The sequence below is a fragment of the Lemur catta genome, chromosome X (genome assembly GCF_020740605.2).
Source record: "Lemur catta isolate mLemCat1 chromosome X, mLemCat1.pri, whole genome shotgun sequence".
NCBI classification, from domain to species: Eukaryota; Metazoa; Chordata; class Mammalia; order Primates; family Lemuridae; genus Lemur; species Lemur catta.
The window spans coordinates 66,296,679-66,319,595 of NC_059155.1; the positions used below are offsets into that span (position 1 = coordinate 66,296,679).

At 39.8% G+C, this 22,917-nt stretch overlaps 1 protein-coding gene across 2 annotated transcripts in view; it reads left to right on the forward strand.

Moving 5' to 3' along the window:
* The window catches only part of MID1 (midline 1), a 158,905-nt gene that overhangs the window by 42,560 nt on the left and 93,428 nt on the right, over positions 1–22,917 (forward strand). For both annotated transcript variants that reach the window (XM_045538570.1, XM_045538571.1), the window contains exon 2: positions 6,977–7,692. In XM_045538570.1, the coding sequence (XP_045394526.1) occupies positions 7,033–7,692 (660 nt within the window). In that variant the 5' untranslated portion in view covers positions 6,977–7,032. The remainder of the gene's footprint in view (positions 1–6,976; positions 7,693–22,917) is intronic.

The following is a 22,917-nucleotide window of genomic DNA, read 5'->3' on the forward strand; positions in this document are numbered from 1 at the left end:
TTAAACCTGGGTCCTATTACCAACTATTCCATTGTGGACTAAGAAATAACATTTTAAGTAAATATTTTAGTTATTTTGTGAATAGGATAATTATATTACTTTGTGTTCAGTTAAAAGTGTTACTTTGCTAAATGTAAACAGTTAAGACATGTCACACTATTTAGAGCCATCTTTTTAGACAATTCCTCTTTGTTTAATATGAAGTCACCAAATCCAAAAGCGGGCAGGGTTCTTTGGGCTTCTGGGAGGTTCTACTCTCATCTTTAAAAGCCAGAAAATAGAAACAAAACAAACATGCAACCACAAAAACTCACATAGGAAAAATGGTTTGTGCTAAGAAGAAAAGCAAAAGCAATTGCTAAGAGCAGCAAGTGGTCCCATTTACTGGGTCCCTGGTATAGGAGATGAGTGATTGAGAATAAGGTTGAGGGGATAGTTTGGGAGAAACTGGGGCCAGGATTTGTAAAGCAGATAAGGTGTCAAGACTCATACTTTGGGCAGCAGGGAGCTGCTCAATGATATGTGCCTTTGAGAGGAGTTACAGAAAAATGTGGTGGGGCCAGAAGCACATTACAAAGATTTATCTTTAGGAGGAAAGACTGGAGGTGAGAAATCAAATTAGGAAGGTTTTGAGTAATGATCTAGGAATGCAACAGAGAGGGTCTGGATCAACACAGAAGCAGTGGGAACAGAGGGAAGGAAACCAACACAAAGAGCTACTAAGGATTGATACACATATGTCTTGGCTAATGATTTAGATTTAGAGGATGGAGGGTTTATCAGTTCCCTATTGATGCTGTAACAAGTTACCAAAAACTTAATGGCCTTAAACAACACAAATTTATTATCTTACAGACCTAGAGGTCAGATGTCTGACAGAGGTCTTGCTGGACTAAAAGCAAGGTATCTGCAGGCCAGCATGCCTTCCTGGAGACTCTCTTCCTCTTCCCTTTACTTGCCTTTTCCAGCTTCTAGAGGCTGCCGCATTCCTTGGCTTGTGACCCTTCCCTCCATCTTCAAGTCTTTCTTACATCTCATCGTTCTGACTCTGACTCTTCTGCCTCCCACTTCCCCATTTAAGGAGCCTTGTGATTACGTTGGATCTACCTGGATGATCCAGGCTAATCTCCCCATCTCAAGGTTAGCTGCTTAGCAACCTCAGCTATATCGGCAGCATTCATTCCTCTTTGCCCTGTAACGTAAAATATTCACAGGTTCTGAGGAGTAGGATATGGACATATTTGGGGCCCATTATTCTGCCTCCCCCAAAAGAGGGAGGAGTAGAAACTCTGGCAAGCGTCTGCTTTCTGGTGATCAGCAGGATGGAAACTCCATGAGGAGATGCCAGGAGCCCTGTAGAGAAGATAAAGAAAGACTGGCTTGGGAGGGAAGGGGATAACATCCCCTGTGATGTGCATTCTGTGTCTGACGCACTTGCAATACATGAAGCAAAGAACTATCAATGCTAAACTGGGATTCCAGAAAGCAAAGGCACCTGGAGATATGAGCCTAGGAGTTATTCTCAGAGAGGGAGTACATGAAATAAACGAACAAACTGGATGGCTTTTTCAAAGGAAGCATAGGCTATTAGAAAATACTTAGGCTTTGATTAGCAAGAGGAAGAAGTTAGCAGTGGTTAGAGAGAGGAAAACTGGAAAAGTACAATTTCAGTGGTACACAGTGCTATGGTTTGAATAAGGTTGGTTTTTTTCTCACCACATCTCATGTTGAAATTTGATCCCCGGTGTGGGGGTGCTGGGAGGTGGGGCCTAGTGGGAGGTGTTTAAGTCCTGGGGGTGGATCCTTCATGAATGGCTGGGTGTGGTTCTCAGGGCAGTGAGTTCTTGTTGTATTGAGTTCTTGCTCTCACAAGACTGGATTAGTTCTCACGGAATGGATTAGTTCTCATGGAATGGATTAGTTCCCGAGCAACCAGGCTGTTATAAAGCGAGCTTCCTCCTCCTGTTTGCTCTTTCTTCTTACGTGTAGGCTTCCCCTTTGACCTTCTCTGCCATGTTTTGACCTAGCATGTGGTTTTCAGCAGAAGCCGGGCCATGCTTCTTGTACTTCGCAGCCTGTAGATCTCTGAGCTAAATAAACCTCTTTTCTTTATAAATTAACCAGCCTCAGGTCTTCTTCTATATCAACACAAAATGGACTAAGACACACAGAATGAGAGAGGGTGGAAAGGAGGAAGGGGGAAGTAAGAAAACATTTACATCATTATTTTCCATCAAAACATCCATTTATTAATTTTCCATTTTAAAGAAGCGCTTTCTCATAAGTCTTGAATCTATTAGAAAGTTTCTTGAAAAGATATGTTGCATCCAGTGTGTCCCAGGATGCAGGGCTTGACTGCAACTTGTCACTGAAGACTCTCCTGCTTAGGGAGGGAAGAGAGTGAGTGCTAGAGAAATTGTAGAGAACATCTGTGGACACTCACCCATGGACACACACAGCTAATAAGTACCAGAGCTGTGGAATGTCCTAGATTGTCTGGCCACTCATCCAACTCCCCTTTCGCTCACTATTCCATGCACTGTTCTAGATGTATAAACCATGGACAGACAGGCAGAGGCGTGAGCTGTGAATTGTTGCCATTCCCAGTTTGTTGCAAGGGGCTCCCATGATTACCCACATCCTCTTCTGAATGAGGACCAATTAGCCCATTCACAAAAATGTTGAGCTATAGAATTTCCTGACAACAATATGCACGTGTGACTTCCTTCTATTGAAGTGAAGGCTAAGAAGCTTTTTTTCTTTTTTTTGAGGCATGGAAATTAAATTATGAGGGTTAAGAAGAGACAAAAGAAAGATAACATTTTGAACAAAATCCCCACCCACCCACCACTATCTGCTTGGTGAACTCCCGTTCATCTTCTAAAACCCTCCTCACATTTTCCCTCCTTCAGGATGCCTCTTCCTCTCTCCTTCTCCTCCAGTGTAGAGTTGATTATTACCTGTCTATCCTTGCCATGCACCTTTTATGTTGCATTACAGTTTGCTCATATTTTCTCTCCCCTAATGAACCATGAGATCACTGAGGCAGGGGGCAGATATTACCAGTACTTGTCCCAGGACCAAGCACATAGAAGGACTTAAATATTTGGTCAAAGAATGAATGACATTTTAATTTCTCCAAAAAGATATTTTAAGAAAACTAGAAAATAAACCACACTATTTTTTAAGAGGGTAGAATGGGATGTGTACAAGTAAGATATTGTTGAGTACTTTAACAAAAATGATATCCAGATAAAAGTGGAAAAAATGGGATCTACTGTAGATTTCAGACCAAAACCCCTCCTTTGTGGCAGCATGCAGGCAAAGGATTTAGAAAATTGGTTGAACCTCACCTACGACATATAGGTATTTCTTCATCACTGAATACTATTAACCATTTGCAGTGTAGATACTTGTGCAAAGCACCATGCCAGGCACTATGGCAATAAAAGGAAAAGATCCAGTTCTGAGTAGCTCCTATGAAATCATTCTTTCATGAATTGCCCCTAAGCACTCGACTCACATTATTTCCATTGATGTCAGGTTGAAATCCCATTGCATATCATTTCCTGTTAGCACTCGAAACTTGTACACGCTTGTCAAAGTCTTGCTCCACCATCCTTGCCATTGTTGCCCACACAGCATTTTAATCATACCTCTCTGAAGAGTGACTTTCATTTTATATTCTGGTTAGCTGTATGTGTCTCTGTCTTCTATTACATGGGTCAGCAAAATATTAATATTACCTGTAGGCCAATTGCCGCTTGTTAGCTGTTTTTGTAAATACAATTGTTTTGGAACATAGCCACACTCATTCCTTTATGTATTGTGTATGATTGCTTTTGCACTACCATGGTGGAGCTGGGTAGTTGCAACAGAGACACTATGGCCCACAAAGCCAAAAATGTTTACTATCTTGCCCTTTATAGAAAAAGTTTGCTGACCCCTGGTCTAATATATTGAGAGATCCTTAAAGGCAAGAGCTATGTTTATTCTTTTTGGTTTCAGCCCAAATGTCAGCACATTTAATGGGATCAATGAATGTTTGAGTCCTACTACGTGCTGGGCACAGTTCTAGGCACTGATGGTACACCTCTCAAAGAGCAAAGCAAAATCTCTGCTTTCACAGAGCTTATATTCTAGTGTTGGGGACAAGCTGGGGAGAAGGAGCAATAAGCAAAGTAATAGAATATGTAACTGATGAATGTGAGGGAGAAAAATAAATTGAGAAGGGGGAGAAGGATTGCTTCGATGGGTGGCTGATCATGGTAGTACTAGGGGAATTGGTTTTATGTGGGTTCACAGAGAAGGTGACACTGGAGCAGAGAGTCGTGTGGATTTTAAAGACCTTGTGGGGGCGAGCCGGGGATGGGATGTGGTTGGCGTGTCTGAGCAATCACAAGGAGGCCATGTGCCCAGAGCAGAGAGAGCAGTGGGTAGTGTGGGAGGAAATGAGCTCACTGTCTGAGTCTGTGTTGTCTGGGGCTGGTTTTATCCTGGTGAATTTCTCTCTAAGTGAAATGGGAAGCCCCTGGAGGGCAGAGCAAAGGAGAGTCATGCTCTGTCATGTTTTAATAGGCTCGCTGGCTACTGAGTGGAGGGTAGACTGTAGAGGCAAGGGTAAGAGTGAGCAGAAGCCCAGAGACCATCTAGAAAGGTTTTATGATAACCCAGGTAAGAGATGTTGCTGGCTCGGCCCATGATAATAGAGATGAGGTGATGAGAATGCCATTTTGGCTTCCTGAGCCAGCTCAGTGCCTGACACACAGTGACCACTACTTGAATGAATGGATAAAATGTCAGCTTTTCCATTGGAGTCCCCAATGGAATCACCTCTAGAAAATCTCATAACACCACTCTGGGATGGAATCCTGGCACCTGCATTAAAAATACAACCATCATAGCTCTCCAAATATAATCTTATGCTCATCCTTCTGTTCAGATCTCTTGGTAGGTGTTCTCGTTTCACCTGAGAACAAAGCAGACCAAAAGGGCTACATTTTCCCTTGAATTTATATGCTTCTGGTGGGAAGAAAGAAGAAATTTGATTTAGAGATAATTCTAAATTTTTCCCATGATTAACCAAAATAATGATTAACAGGTAAAACCTTTTAATTTCTTCTGAGCCACCTCTATACAGGCAGAGTTGACTGGGACCAAGTGAGGATAATAGCTTTCTTACAACAGCACCCCCAGAGTTTCCATTGCAGGTTGTGAAAAGATGAACAAGCTTTAATATTTCAAATCACAGCTGCTCCTTTATTCTTTCTTATGTGGTATATATTAGCGATTGGTTGAAGATTTTTTTTAAAGATATCAGGCTTTTATGAAGACAGTAGCTCTTTAATTTTTAACAGGCTCAGACCATACTTTAAACTTTTAATGATCAGTTACCATTCAGTAGGTAGCAAGATGAGCATTAATTTCACCAAAGTACCACATGTTATTCCTGAGGGATGCTATTTCAGAAAAGGTCAAGGTATTCTAGAAATCATGAATTTTGTAAATAAGTGGAGGTGTGAATACACACGATAGCAGATTGTCAGAATCACTAAACATAGCTTTGGATGTCAAACCTTCCCATAAATCCAGCTGAGACCCCCCGCACCCCCAGGGTGATTTGAACCTCCCGACCACTGGGTGAACTGCACTAGTCTCCCACAGCCTGCAGTGGGCTGCATCTAATACTCCCGGCACCGTGGCGCAGACCTCTGCTAATGGTCTTGAAAGGGAGAGGGTTCAAAGAGGCTTGGTTCCCAGGCCTGCTAATGAGCACGAGGCCGCTTCACCCTTAATGAACCAGGGTTTGTGTGGGATTCTTTCCTTCACCCTTTTTGAAGGGAAGGCAAATGAGGGTTCACAAAAGCAGTGAGGTCTTTATGGCGAGGGGAACAGGCAGCTGGGCCACCCGAGGGTGGCCTGGAGGGGAACAGCAAAGTGGGCGGAGGTCGTGCCCAGGCCAACATGGCTCTGAGTGTGAGGCTGCACCTCCTGCCAGCCTGGCCTGTTGCTGGCAACAGTGACAAGCCCACGATGGGAGTTTTTAGGCCAGGAGGGTCCCCTCAGCAGTCCTTGCAAGCTTCCTTATTTTCTAATCCTTGTCATTGTCATAAAGTAACTTATATGAATATGATAACCACTAAAATCCTTGTTCTGATTAACTAGATCGTTGTTCTAAATATTAGTTCTTGGTGCACAAGCTCATGGAAGCCACCAAAAAGGCCCCAAGATAGTTTTCTCTGCTTCTCTCTACCTACCCACGTCCCGCTGCTGCATTAAACAATAGAATTATTCAGAAGAGTAATGAACATATACCAAAAATATTGCCTCTATCACAATCATCTTTGTGAAAGTCAGTGTTTTTTCTCAGGAATATATTTTGGAAAATGACATCCCATACATAGACATGATCATTTCTGTTGAAATCTGTGCATTTGATTTCATGTACGTTTCATGCCCATTTCTGTAGTAACTACCTTTCTACAGCTTTTGAAGCCTGCGTTGGTATTGCAGAGTAAAAGTCTTTAAAACACATATACATTAGTATGTAAGTTCATAAATTCAAACCTATAAAAGACTCTATAGTTCATTAATGAACATTTCTACATTTTTATTTTTCATCCAGGTGAAACCTGGCTGTGACACAATATGATTATTGAGATTAGATACAAATTATGGAAATTACAGTTTCAATTACTTTCCAGATTGGAGTGAGGCCTTTTAGAGAACAAAATTGCAAAAAAAAAAAAAAATGTAACTTTCAGTGACTGGAACTTTGAGAAAATGTTAGCTGGTTTGCTGGCTCCAGGTGTTTTTTTTCTCATTTCCCCAGTGAATAGAAAGAGAATTACTTGGAATGTACACACACTTACCCTTTCATGACCTATGTTTGGAATGATTCTGAGATGCATTCAAAGCTGACAGCCCCCCACGGCTGACCCCCTGCGCCTAATCAAATCTTCCGTTCTGTTTCCAGATAGCTGATCGGCTTCCTTGGATTTTGCTGATGACACAGGAGAGCTTTGCCTGAAGATGGAAACACTGGAGTCGGAGCTGACCTGCCCTATTTGTCTGGAGCTCTTTGAGGATCCCCTCCTGCTGCCCTGTGCACACAGCCTCTGCTTCAACTGTGCCCACCGCATCCTGGTGTCACACTGTGCCACCAACGAGTCCGTGGAGTCCATCACCGCCTTCCAGTGCCCCACCTGCCGGCATGTCATCACACTTAGCCAGCGAGGTCTAGACGGGCTCAAGCGCAACGTCACCCTGCAGAATATCATCGACAGGTTCCAGAAAGCATCAGTGAGTGGGCCCAACTCCCCCAGTGAGACCCGCCGGGAGCGGGCCTTTGACGCCAACACCATGACCTCCGCCGAGAAGGTCCTCTGCCAGTTTTGTGACCAGGATCCTGCCCAGGACGCTGTGAAGACCTGTGTCACTTGCGAAGTGTCCTACTGTGACGAGTGCCTGAAAGCCACTCACCCGAACAAGAAGCCCTTTACGGGCCATCGTCTGATTGAGCCAATTCCGGACTCACACATCCGGGGGCTGATGTGTTTGGAGCACGAGGATGAGAAGGTGAATATGTACTGCGTGACAGATGACCAGTTAATCTGTGCCTTGTGTAAACTGGTTGGGCGGCACCGAGATCATCAGGTGGCAGCTTTGAGCGAGCGCTATGACAAATTGAAGGTTAGTCCCATCCGCCTTAAGCCAACCCCTTTCTGCCAGCAAATGTCATGGAAATAAAAAGTGTATTCACTGCTCACTACATGGCAGGTGAAGGTTTTCTCTTCACCTTTGTTATCTGATTAGTTTTAGCATGTTTTTGGCAGCCTATAAATGTTACACAATAAGGGTATCTTGTAAAAGTTGACTGCTGCTTGTAATTTTAGCGTTGTCAAGGTGAGGGCGAATTCTAAAAATCTGGATCATTTTCAATCCTTGCAGTTCTTCCAAAGAGAGCACTGCCTTTCTGGGGGGGGAGAGCGGGGGGAGAGGGAGGGAGAGAGAATGACACATAAAAGATAAAATTTGGCTTTGGGCATTTTGGGGACATTTATTTTCCTCACTCATCCGGGAAAACTAATTCACTCTCATTGTACCTGTATCTAGTTACTGCACAAACAAGACAATAGAAAGAGGAATGTCTGTAGCAAATGTGGGATTTTAGGGAACACGTGACCTTTTATTCCCTGTGTAAACGATATCCAGCTTATTGGTGAACTACAGTGCTCTGACAATCTCAGGTTTCACGAAAGAATTCCTTTTCTTGTAGGCTCTTTATTCAGTAAGGTTACAGGCAAGACTGTTTGAACTTCACTTTTTACATGAAATTATTAACCTAACTCCAGCTTGGGGATAATAATTAATACGACTATATGTCAGATAAAAAAATCACTCTCTAAATATGGATAGAAAGCACCAGGGAAGAAATAAAAAGCCAAGTCTCCAGATGTCTGTTCAACTTCAGGCGACGGTGGGTCTAATTATTGAAAACTCAGCTGAGAGAGTTTGAGTGAGAGACTATGTTCACCAGCTAATTTTAGATCACAAGACACCAATTAAAAGGAAAGGAAGTATAAATTAAAAGCTCTAAGTAAATATATATTGAAGTCCTTCCTCTCAGGAAAAACACATAACCACGTTGTTGAGCAAACAAAATGAATCACATGATCAAAAGAGTATTATCACTCAGAACACCGTCACCTTTAACAAGTGGTTCCTATCACCTCTCCTTAGCTCTAATAGGTGGTTGTGTTTACTGGGACCACATAGTTTATTTTGCGACGGTGGGATTAAAGAGCCCACATCTGGGATTTGGCTTTGCTATTTCTTGACATGTTGAGGGAAGTTGACATGCTGAAGCGAATCCCTGCTTCTAAATGTCACTTGAGCAACAAAAGCTTCACCTAGGCAGCATGTCTCACTTTAAGTGTCCAAAGAGTGACTGGCGCAAATCCATCTATAAACCGTGTAAAGGAAGTAAAGCATCAGGATTTAGGTGACACAGACAAGGGAAGACAGACGCTGACTGGTGTTCTAGTGCAGTGCACAGTGGCAGTGGAGAAAAGTGCCACCGAAGTTAATAATAGCAAAGGTGATGTGTGTCTGAGTTGTGCCTCTAAAGCAGATTCTGCAGAAATTGATATGGCTATCAATTTTTAGAAACCAAAGTTTATAAACTTTTTTCACGCCTTGTTCTATTGTTGCAGGGTCGGGGAGAGTGTTTAGAATGATTGAACCAGAGATGTTTGATTTTTGTTTTCCAAAACGTAAACATGCCAGATCTTTTTTCCTTTATCAAAAATGTTCCTTTGATTTGATTAACACTGCCTTTTAATGATTGTTTGTTAAAACACCATAATCATAATGATGTTCAATATTCAATAGCTCCCAGGCTTGATATTTAAACCTGGTAGTAAATTCTGCTCGTTACTTGTGTATTATCACAGCAGAGTTATTCATTATTTAGATAACATCTCCAAATTTATGAGGAGATACTGTCATACTCTAGCCCTTTTTGGGATGAAAATGAAACTCTTCAATTATGAGCCTTGTGCACTTGTCTAATCAAGCCACTGGGTTATTGGTCATTGGTACTGTCACAGGAAGGCCCTGACAGTTAATGAGATAGTATATTTTATTTTTTAATTACAGAACTATAAGTATATAAACAGCACCCAGGGCACCAAAACGCCTTTAAAGCTGTTCAACAAAATATGCTTATGAGCATTTGGACAATTAACATACTAGCGTATAGCATGTTTGTTCTAAAACATGGCACTATGTTAGAATTTTTAAAAGTCATAAGAATATACGACATTGGGTGTCTATGACATTTCAGTTATCACATATTTTTGAACATATGTACTTTCTTGTTTTGTTTAAAACCTAAGTACAATATACATGTTGATTTTTGAAGGAAATAATAGCATACTAAAAGGGACCAAACCAAGGAAGTATGTTCTTGTTAATTATTACTTTGGTCTGAAAAAGTGTGCTCTGTACATGTATTTTTCTGTGGCTCTGGGATCTCATATAGATAGGGATTTGAGATGATGTGGGAACACAAATCATGGAGAAATTTAAGGATATTTTCATTGATAAGACAATAGATTTGCTTTGCTTATTCGGATATGTAAGGACCCACGTGTCTTATGCTTGAAAATGTTTTTGTCCTATTGGTAAAAGTCCATTATATGAAGAGAGGAATTCTGCAATGATTATGAAGAATAATTATTTCTTTCAATGGCACTAAACTTTGGGGGACTTTTTTTTTACTCATATTAGATGTCAGTATAAGAGATGTGTGCTTATATAAAGAATTAGAATATAGTTGTGTACATTACAGTCTTTTCCTAAGCATAAAAGAAAAAAAGACATAAAAATTCCAACATGTATAATTCATACAAATAAAATCTTCCAACTCATCTGAAATAGCATCATGACAGTAATCTAACACTCTCAGAGATTATGCATTGAAAAGCACTCATGAAACACTGAAGCAAAGAGAAAATTAAACTAGCATTTCCTGAACTTTATTTTAAGATACAAAAAGGAAAAGTCTTCCTGCCAAATGCAAAGGTCTCTAAATGGAGCATATCGTAATAAGAACCTTTTTTATACATCATTTTAATTGAATTTTAATCCTCCAAACTTGGATTAAAATTTTGATTTGTGAATCACATAAGAGAATTTAATATAACGCATTCCAGAGTTTTCAAGGAATTAGAATGCAGTAATTCCTCTTTTTTCTGTTCCAACATACAATGTTGGGGCTCTTGTTTCTTTTTTCTAGTTACATCTATAAAAATATTCAAAATGAGAAAAATTGACTTTTCCTTGCCCTTCAGTTTCAGCAGAGCCCCTTCAAATTAGCTGAAGCTGAAGTTCAGTTCACTTGTTTGCTTTTCTGATTCTAAAGTTTGGCTGAGAGAGGTTGTTTGTATAAATCAGGTTTTGATGTATCATCCCATTGTATTTTTCGAATAGTTTGATAAAAAGTTCCAATTAAAGCTCAGATTTCCTGTGGAGGTGAAGACATGAGATTTCACTCTGGGGTTTAGTTTATAGATTGTAAGGTTCTATATTTCTGAGAGTCTTTTCCAGTTTGCAACTGGGAAAGTTGTAAGTGGATACTGAGCTAGACTTTTTTCTTTTTTCTTAGGATTTCTATAACTTGTTTCTTCTTTGAAAATAGTAGCAACTATAGTGCAGGTTCTAGTGCAAAGGTGTGTGATACACACACATAAACATATACATATATGTCTACATGTATGCATTTGTTTATTTAATATTAGAATCTTCCTGAATCTAAACTATATGGTGGCAAATTCAAATAACCAGTATTTCCGTTAGGTATATGTCATTATGCAGAAAAGAGATGACAACAAACATAGCAATAACTATTACCCAAAATATTTTATCTATTCCTTAAATGTTTGGTAGATGGGTAAACATCATTTTTGGACTTGGCATATCTTTTGTGGGAAGATTCTTATCTTGAAAGTTTTTTGAAGTTCCAAATATTTTTTTAAATGTATCTTTTTGTTTATTGAGTTCTAGTTTAAATGTCTTAAGATCAGGGCTTGAGACAATTGTATATGCAAATTTTCCATAAACTCACTAATTTTTAGAATCTGCTTAATAATTAATAACTAGGAAATGTACTCTTTAAGTGCCTCCCACTTAAAGAGTGAAATTTTCAAGTTCTCTTCATAGCTCTGTCATTTTTCTTTCTTTAGGACTTTTAAAGCTATATTATTAAGAACATACACATTCATATAGGTTTTTTGAGAGATCATAAACAATTAAGTTAATATATATTTAATAAATGAAGATGGTATGAACAGAAACAATCCCTGCCCTCATGAAGTTTATAGTCTAGTAGAGAATTTGAACAGCTACTAAATATTTTCTCCATTGGTGCTGGAGGTAGGCACATAGTGCCCAAAGCAAGGAGACTCACCCCAGCCCTGAGAGATGGAGAAAGGCTTCCCAGAGAAAGGGCCATTGAACCTACCATTTCCAAGCCTTGTATTAGAAAACAATGTTGAATTTACTAGATGTTTGTGAAATCCCTGTTATCAGTTATTCCTTTTTCACTTTTTACCACACAGGACGTCCTTTGTGTAACCCTATATGGTTTTTCAAACTAGTTCACAATAATTCCAGGTTAGATTTTAATCTAAAATACAAATATACCATATACTGTTTCACCATGTGGTATGTGAGTAAGACAGACATATGTCTTCTAAAATGTTTTGATTATATGGGGTCTCGCCAGTTCCAACTGACTCCTTGAAGATGCAATTAATTCTGTTTGTACTTATTTTATGGCAACATTTCTTTAGTCTGCAATGTATATTTTTTCCCTTTAGTTTTAGTTGACAATACAATTATATACAATGTAATAATTGTATATATTTATGGGAACAGAGTGATATTTTCATAGGTGTATACAATGTGTTGCAATGTATATATTTTTAAAGTTCCCATGTGATGAAAATAAGGTTTCCAAATATTTATAAAATATGTTAAAATTATATTTTAATTTTGTTAGTTTGGTACAAAAATATTTATGATAGATGGAGTAAAAGAAAGCATCTCCAGGAGTATGTTCCTTTTCCCCTCCTCTCACCTGTCTAGCCCCCAGTGAGTCCCTCTCTCCACTCCTTCACCTGCAAAGAAGAAGTAATATTGCCCGATGGTTTATTATTATTGGAATAATTTCTGGTAAGCTCAGAGAGTTCAGGAAAATCCACAAACAAGTACATAAGGTACCTCTTAGTCATGTGGCTGTGTAAACAAATGTAATTCTTGGGCGCCTTGTTAACGTCCCTGTGCTGCATTTTACTTGTCTATAAAACAGGTCTAATAATGTATAGCACTTACAGAAACTTGGGAGAGCAAAGTAAAGTGTTTTATATAAACCCATAGCATTGTGCCTGGCCCAGAGGAAGCCTGCAATATGTGTCAGAACTAAAAGCCAGGAGGCATAATGTGTAATGGTTAAGTGTGTGGACTTTGGCGGAAGACTGACAGCCAGATATTTTTTAACCACTGCTTGTATTATTTGTATGTGAGATAAGGGTCCATGTTGTTGCTTTAATATATTTTGTAGTTTTATTTCTAAAGTACCTGGCAAAGGACAGAGACGTGACAATTAAACACTTGTTGATGAACATGCGCAGAATTCATGAGTTAGACAAGTGTTTTGGGATTCAGAGGAGGAAGATATGACTCTGGTTTTAAGTAGACAATAAACCTTGCTTCAGGATGGTGGGATTTAAAGCTACTTTGACAGATCTGTGGATCGTGCATCAAAGAAGAGTGAGGCACTCTGCGGGAGTGAGGCCAGCAGAGACCTGTCGGCAGGAATAGGCAAGACAGCTTTGGAATTCTAGAAAATGCTGGCTAGGGCATGGGGTGCTGACTGAGGAGCCAAGAGAGATAATGTTGGAAGAGTCACCTTGGGAGAAGATTTTGAAAGTCTTTGAAAGCCAAGTTAAGGGTTTGGGCCATTTTTAGTCTTTTCTATACAATGGCAGTGAAATAATTTTCTTTTTGACAATGGGACTAATGTAATATATATTTCCTGAGAGAAAATATACAATTACAATGACTAAGGTTACTGTGATCACAGAAGGAATAAAAGAGGGAAGAGACATTCACATTACTTTATATTCTGTGGTTCCCCCGCTACCCCATGAGACAGGCTCTCACTCTATTGCCCAGGTTGGAGTGCAGTGGTGAGATCATAGCTCACTGTAACCTCAAACTCCTGAGCTCAAGCCATCCTCCTGCCTCAGCCTCCCGAGTAGTTGGGACTACAGGTGCATGCCACCATGCCTGGCTAATTTTTTAAAAATTTTTTGTAGAGATGGGATCTATGTTGCCCAGGCTGGTCTCAAACCCCTGGCCTCAAGTGATCCTCCTGCCTTGCCTCCCAAAGTGCTGGGATTGAGCCACTGCACCCAGCTGTGGTCTCTTTTTTAATTGGCAAAGAGAGGTAGTATCATACAGGTCAAAAACCACCACCCTGTCAACAGAAACATGTAAAAGTATGAGATTCAAGATCTTGCCCCTGAAGACTAGGAAGAAATAATAGGAGTTGTCATTGCTGATTGGCTCTTCGATCTAGACAAAAATATGATTTTTTTTCTTGCTTTTCTAGCACAGCAAGACACAGTGAGGATGACATGTGGTTTTTTTCTTCTGGTTTTTTGATTCACAATAAGGAGAAGGCTGTTCAAACCTCTGAATGCCCACTATAAAGCAAAATAATGCTTTAGAGCCATAAGCAACCTTGGAGCTCATGCTGTTCCATCTCCATTCTATAGATGAGGAAATTGGAGCTGAGAGTGGTAAAAGGAGTTGCCCCAAATCACTTAGCAAGTAGAAACTCTGAACTAACACCAGAGCACAGTTCCCTGCTGCCCAATTTGTTCTGTGTCTGTTCTGCTACTTTCTACTGTAGTTAACACTGCCAGCACAGGCAGCATTGCCTTTTAAGTGGTTCAGACATTTCTGAAGTCTCTTTTGAGGTTTTGGGGAGTAAATGCAGTGATTTACAGTGATTTTAAACACACACCTGGCCTGGCTACAAGCCACGATCATGGGTGTAGGATGATGCCTTACCACGTGGTCTGAAAATTACTGCAGAGATGTGGCTTTGGAATGATGCCTGTAGGACCACCAGAAAAAGCTACCTTAAAGATGTCCCCATGCCACCATTTTCTATAGTTGGGCCAGTGTATATTGGACTGTCTTGAAGGGCCAGACTGCATTCTTGGAGCTGGCCCCAGTGTACCTTGGGGACACTGCAGAGGAAAGGAGAGTTAAGACAGTGATATCAATGAGGAAACAAAGGAATTGTGGTTGCAACTTAAATGGACTCACTGATTTCCCTCTTAGAATAATTTTTTCCTGAATGTCTTAATATGCAGATAAAAAAACTGTAATTTTGTTTAAATATACAAAGCAAGTAAATATAAGTCAAGAGTATCTATTTGTGTGTGGCATTCGATTTTAAGTTGGAAAGTTTTGAAAGAACACAATTCATCTTCATCAGTTACAAAGTTAAAATTGTAAGATTTGCTGACATAACATTAACTAAATATTTCATTTTTTGGATATTCAGAACTCTTTCATTCTATGTTATTGACAAATCATAAATTAGATTATTCTTAGAAAGACTGGTAAATTTTTTGACATGGAATAGGTCAATAATAAAGTGGGCATGAGTAGCCTGAGAATGTGAATGTGACTAAAGATTTGATTTATTCTCAGTATGTGACATAAGCATTCTGGAAAAATCTGATGCAAGTGCATTTGCAAAATTGACTTAAACATTATTCATTTTATGTTCTGGAATTTTGGGCATGACACTTAAGGTTTCTGCATACCCACGAGGTATGTATGGCTTTTAAGGTGACAGAGGAAAACACATTTTGCATTTCTCATCAAAACCAAAAATGCTTGTAAAGTGCCTAGCATGGTGATTGGCACATAGGAAGTGTTGGATGAACTCGAGGTATTATTTTATCTGGGCATTTACTGTTATAATAAAGGCTTCATTGCTGTCATCCAATTGTGGACTTCTTGACAGGATCATAAATTACTCAGTGTTTATAGGACTGATATGTGTTTCTGGCTGACATGGGAAACTTTGAACAACTCTCAAGGGAATTGTAATGGGGTGGAAACTGATTTGTCCTTCTTTCTAAACCAAGCTAAATAGTAAAATGGACTTTTAAGAAGCAGCGAATGGTGAACTGAAAGAAATGGCTTTATAAACAAGCCCCAGTTTGAAGTCCAAGGCAGTAAGCTGGTCCTTCAGGGTCCTGGTTTATCTGATTAGATCAGCACCACAGGTGCCATCAGAGCACCTACAACTGTTTCCAAGAAAAGAGAAGGCTGCATTTATACCATGGCTGTTACATTTAGACGTGTCTAAACAGATGAGGTAAAGACAGGTGACATGACACACAGGCAGCCTAGGCCAATCACGAGCTCAGTGGGCCAGCTTTCTTTTTCGTTGTAGGGTTGCCTTTGATGTGCGAGTGAAGGACGGACCAAGTGGGCCCTGGGCCATGTATTAGTAGCTGTCTCCCTTAGAATAGAAAGAAGGAGAGTCTTCAATATTGGCCAGGGCTGGGGGAGGAGGAAAGCTCTGAAGTGAAGGAGTTTGCAGAAGGGAAAGGCTTCCAGCCCCTCCACTGTAGTGGCCCTGGGGTGTTTTGTTTTCTGTGCTCTCTTCTGTGCCATTTGTACAGAATGCATAAAATAGTGGTGTCATCATCTGTCTCCTCCCTTATATCTCTTTTGTTACTTAATGGGGAAAAAATCAGGAAAATAATAGTTTTTATTTACACTGGAATAGACTAGGTCCTTTTTTTTTTAGATTATCTTTTTAGAGGTAGGGGTCTCGCTATATTGGCCAGTCTGGTCTCAAACTCCTGGGCTGAAATGATCCTCCTGCCTTGGCTTCCTGAGTAGCTAGGATTACAGGTGTGCACCACTGTGCCTGGCTCTATACTAGGTTCTTATTACTGAAACAATATGGAAATCACGAAAAGCTTCTATTCCTTTGTGTCTTTATAAATATTCTTCTCCCTATCTGCTTTATCAAATCTTGCTTTTAAACAAAAGGAAAAAAGAAAAGAACCTTATTTATTCACCTGAGGAATATTTTTATGTAGCTACTATAAGAGAAGCACTGGGTAAACTCTGGGAATGCATAAATAAATAACAAAGATAAGTTGTTGCTTCTGTGGTCTAGAGCTAACTGTGACATGTAATAAGAGTGTATAAAAGGGCTATGAAAAGAGTTCCATGGAGCTCAATCCATGAAATAATTTTTAATGTTAGTAATTATCAAAAACTGCTGACTTTGGTGTTGAAATCTGGAAATTGCATGATTCTAAAAGCTGAAGTGAAAACACATTTCAATGAAAAGCAACATTTAGAGAGGACAGTGACATTCACACTGTACAGTCCTTTGGAGTTGCAGGTAAGGGCAAAATCTGAGGGCTGCAATCCATGATAAAACCTGGGCCAGACGCTCTCTTATTAAAGGTCTACTGTTCACAGGCTGGACTGTTAGTTCTTCTCACGTGCTTTCCTCAGAGGTCTCCATTTCCTTCCTAAACAGGGCTAATAGGTCAGGTAAATATCCAGGCTCACAAGCAGTTTATGTCATTTCCGCTCTGAAAGGACCCATCTCTAGGAAGATATTATGAGAGGCAAGTTTGCGGAAGTGCTATTGTGTTAACCAAGCCAGATGGTGAACTTGCTTTAACTGTTATGGAATTTTTACGAACTTAGGTGTTAGGATGAATATCCTGACCTGGTAGAGAGTGTTTATTTCCCCCTTCTTTGACCCTTGACATGGCTGTCCCGAGCTCAGATGCTCTTGGTTGGTGTGGTCAGAGTCAAAGCCAAGAGGAGTGAAATGGGCAGACTTTCAGACTATTGCTTCTGGAATATCTAGGAGACCTGGAGAAGCCATACAAACCCCACCCAGGGAGCTTAGAGGGAGATGCTGTTCTTGCCCCTGGATTGCTGAATTAAGCCCTAGAGGGCCCAAGCAAACAAGGGCCTCACCCGTTTATGGTGTTTAGCTCCTTACGTGAAGTGATTCCAGTTACTTTTTGATTTTAAAAATTCATCTGAAAACATATCAGGCAAGGCCATCAGGCTGCCTCCATACTTCTAGAAAAAAGTCTTCTAGGCCAGGGCTGAGTGATAGTAAAGGGAGGAGGAGTTATCTTTCAAGATGCTGCTTTAAGTTGTTTTGAGATGTGGTTCAAGGGTATTTGTTGATCCAACACCAAGAACCAGCTATTACCAAGAATAATGACTAGCATTTGTAAATCTCCAGATTGACATCTTGCAAAGCACTTTCAAGTATTATTTGATCCTTGGAACAACTGTGTATCTCCTGCAAAAATATGGGAATGGTAATACCTGCTCATTAGGGATCTTGGGAGGATTAAATGAGATAATATAGGTCCAAGTGTCTAGCCCAGCATCTAGTGGGTGGGAACAACTCTGTAAATAGGAACTGTCTTAATGATGCAGAACATGAAGCCATGGGAAATTAAAAAGCATAACTACAGTCAGAGAACTCGATAGTTTAAGGGCTCAGACCCAGGGATCCCATTTTGGCCCTGACTAAGCATAACCTATGATTAAAGCAGAATTATGACCCAAACATGGCACACTTAAAAAACTAGTGAGAAAGAAAGAGTTTGGGCATGGAAAGAAAGTATTTTTGCCTTCACTTTTGACACATGGGCTCCCTGAACTGAGCCAAGAAGTTTCCTTTGAAGTGACTATGATTTAAGATGATCTATTTTCCATTCTAATGTAAACAAAGAAGTAAAAATACAAAGTTAAAATATGGAAATCGGTGTGGAATCATTTTTATTTACTTACAGTAATATTGAATTATTCAATACTCAGTAGCTGCCCTATATCTAAGTGTTACATGAATAAATGGATCTCAGATGATCTCTAAATTCATTTCATCACTTGAAATGTGATTATTTATTTGCCCTGGTTAAAATGTAAATTTAGAGTCTTGGTCTATGTGTTTGACATTTCAAATCTCCTAAGAGATCTAAATGAGTTCTTATTCATATTTTGTTATTCATGCCAAAGCATGGATACAAATAAAAATGGTCACCATGTGTTAGTCAATAACAAAACTTTTTGTTCTGTTATCCATTGTAGGTTTAAACTGGTTTCTTAGACAAGCAAGTCTCAAACATAGATGTACACAGGAACCAGTCATTAAAATGCAGATTCTGATTTAGCAGACCTGAGACAAGTGTGGGATCTGATTTCAACTTATGTCCTGGCCTTGCCATTTTAGAGTTGTGTGAACTTAAGGAAAAAACCAAAACTAACTTTTCTAAGCCTCATTTCCTCATTAGCAAAACAAAAGTAATAATTCGGTATTAAACCCCATAACACTTGTCCCGTGGAAAACCCTGAACAAAGGATAGTGGTTTCTTTTTCCATTACTATTGTTATTTCCTGAAGGCTTTTATCTTTACCCCTTTATTCCAAATGTTAAGTCTTTTCTGTAGTTACAAAGACAATACAGTCAGCCCTCTGTAGATACATATGGATTCTGCATCCCAGGATTCAACCAACTGTGGATTGAAAATATTCAAAAATAAATTAAAATTACAATACAACAATTAAAAATACAAATAAAAACAATACAGTATAACAACATTCGCATTGTATTAGGTATTATAAGTAATCTAGAGATGACTTAAGGTATGCAGGAGGATATGTGTAGGTTATATGCAAATACTAAACCATTTTATATCAGGGCCTTGCGCATCTGTGGATTTAGGTATTCTCGGGGGGTCCTGGAACCAATCCTCCACAGATACTGAGGGGCAACTGTATATGTTCTTATAAAAAGTCAGACAGTACAGTTTATATAAATAAAAGTGAATCCTCAATCCTTTCAGCCCTTTCTCTACCAACTCCTGATTATTCTTAAAGGACCAACTTAAGGCTCATTGTGGACTACTCCAGCTTAGCTTTTAATGAAATTGTCTAATCTCCAACATTTCCTATTCCGTTTACCACAATTACATACTATTCAAGTATTATTTTATAAACATTCTTTGGGCAGAAGTCTTCCCTCCCCAGTTATTTTTCTATTTCTAAAGCCCAGTGACTACATCTTATTGATCTTTTGTAACTGAATACTCATTTTTCAATGACTAAAGCATTTTGAAAAGGTACAAGGTATTTTATCAGTAACAAATACTTGTTCAAACAAATGGAAAAAGCCTATAATAATTTAATTAGATTATAGTTTCTATTGTGTAGGTAGAATTTGCCCATAGATTTAAAAAAAAGGAAAATCATAGCTCATCAACCATTCTTTTGAATTTCACATACATAGGCAAGCAAAATATTGCCTTTCAGTTCTCTGCAATTTTCCCTCCCTCCCTCCCTCCCTCCCTCCCTCTCTTCCTTCCTTTCTTTTCTTTTCTTTCAACGGGTTCTCACTGTGTTGCCCGAGCTACTAGAGTGCAGTGGCATCATCATAGCTCACTGTAACCTCCAATTCCTGGGATCAAGCGATCCTCTTGCCTTGATTTAAAGTATACGGGAGGATGTGCCCAGGTTATATGCAAATACTATACCATTTTATATCAGGGATGTGAGCATCCATGGATTTTGGTATCCTTGGGGGTCCTGGAAACAATCCCCTGCGGATAGGGATGACTGTGTATGTTTTATGCATAGATATTTTGTGTGTATATTTCATTCCATGCTGCCTCAGAATAGAGTTAACTTTAGTTCCACTTTGAGACAGGATGGTAAGAAATCATGAGGACTGTAGGGTAAACTTAGCAGTACACAATTGCTTTATTGTCACAGTAGATGGGACTACAGGTGTGTGCCACCAGGCCCAGCTAATTTTTCTACTTTTTATGGAGACAGGATCTTGCTATTGCCCAGACTGGTGAATTCCTTTCTAAATCTGCAAATTCCTATCCAGTGATTTCTTTCAAGAAAGTCTTATAAAGAGACCACCATTTGATTGTTTTAAAACTTTAGCTCAGGCAGTGGTGTTGAAATATTTGTCATTCACAGGTGTAGGATAAAATAATACTATATACATGTACAGTTGACCCGTCGTATCCCTGGCTTCTACCAATCTCAAATCAAAAATATTTGAAACAAAAAAATGGATGGTTTCATCTATAGTGAACATGTACAGACTTTTTTCTTGTCATTATTTCCTAAACAATACAGTGTAACAGCTACTTACATAGCATTTACCCTGTATTAAGTACTGTAAGTAAGCCAGGCATGATTTAAAGTATACGGGAGGATGTGCTCAGGTTATATGCAAATACTATACCATTTTATATCAGGGATGTGAGCATCCATGGATTTTGGTATCCTTGGGGGTCCTGGAAACAATCCCCTGCGGATAGGGATGACTGTGTATGTTTTATGCATAGATATTTTGTGTGTATATTTCATTCCGTGCTGCCTCAGAATAGAGTTAACTTTAGTTCCACTTTGAGACAGGATGGTAAGAAATCATGAGGACTGTAACAGTAAACTTAGCAGTACACAATTGCTTTATTGTCACAGCTTGGACGGGAAGGGGGCTGTCACTGGCAGCCAATGGGTCAAGGCCGGAGATGCTGCTAAACATCCTAAATGCACAGGACAGCCCCCTAACAACAGAGAATCTTCCGGTCCTAAATGTCAATGGTACTGAAGTTGAGAAACCCTGAATCGCACCAAAGCATCTTTGCTAACAACGTAAGGGAAACAGTCAGTTTCACCATTAGAGGCACTTACTTGTTTGTGCAGCCTCCAGACCAAATCTATTTTGAGATGTGAAGAGCTCAGACTTTGCAGAGATCCTCTCCCATCATCTGCAGGAGCCCTGAGTGGCAGCCTGAAAGCAGCCACAGAGCTCTGTGCACAGCAGGCTTCTTCCACCCCATGCCCCCAGCCCGACTCTGAGTAGTCTGGGCCCGCACATGCCGTCCTACAGGCAGTTTCAGCAATATTTAAACCTCCAAAGGCTTATGAAATATTCTTTAATCCCTTCCCAAAACATGATTTAGGTGCAGTTGATATTATCTGCTATCCCCCAGATTTCCTAGTGTTTGCAGCTCATTTTCAGGACTACCTTCCAGGTGTAGCTGTCTGTGTCAGAGACAGGAGAGCCTGGGGCTTTCCTCCAAGTGGGGAGTCTACAGAGAACAGGCTGGCAGCTGAGCTTTGCACCCAAATGGCTTATGTTTGCTATATAATAGTTTTAATTGTGATATTTTAAAATAGAATTATTTTTACAGATCAAAAGTTGACTCATTAAATCTGTTAGTCTATTTTAAATCTGTCTTCGAAAGGAACCTTTATATTCATATAGCACTGCGTCTTTAAGTCTTTATCCTTGCGAAACTGTAGATTCTAAACTCCTCAAGTCAGAGACTTGGAATGGCATAAATCAAATGTGAGTCTTCATTGCCGAGGCTGAATGTATTCAGGCACAATTTCCAAGTGTTTGTTCCTGTTGGCAGATACTACTTATTTAATGAGGAGGTCATGTGGTGATAGCACTGAGCTCGAAGGGCCTTCGTGATGATCTTGTCCAGTGCTTCTCAACCAGGGCCGCACATGGACCACCTTGAGCAGGAGCCCTGGCTAATGGTACAAGATCTGGGTGTAGCTCAGGCACTGTGCTTTTCCCAGAACTCCCCTAAGTGATTCTAATGTGCAAACTTGATGGAAAAACTTTACTCTTGCCCAACCCCTCAGTTACAAGTGGGGAAACTGAGCGCCAGGTTAATTCATAAAGGCAGGAGTCAGCAGACACTGCAAAGGGCCAGCTACTAAATCTTTCTGGCTTTGTAGGCCACATGGTTTCTGTGGGAACTGCTCAGCTCTGCTGGAAAGTAGCCATAGACAATCGAGAGACAAAGGAGCATGCCTGGGTGCCAATAAAACTTTATCAAAACAGGTGGCCAGCTGGATTTGGCCCATGGGCTATAGTTTACCAACCCCTGGTTTGGGTCTCACAGTTGATTAGTAGAAATTCATATATGCTAGACCACAGATAGGCCAACAAAAGTTCTTTCTTCCACAAGGTGTAGTCTTCCTGTTTGAGGCAGTGTCTATAACATACCCAGTTTCTGTAGAAATTAAATAAATGCCTTTATGTAAGTTAAGGCAAGTATCTTAGTGTAGGTACTCATAGTGTAGAATAAAGGAGTTTTCATTGTCTGTGTCCTTATGAGAGGTCTGCATTTTGAAGGCATTTACCAAATTTTAAATAATAATCACACTATCTGTGTTCAACTAAAATAATAACCCACACAATAATATTCCTGTCCAAGAGATTCTTTTTCA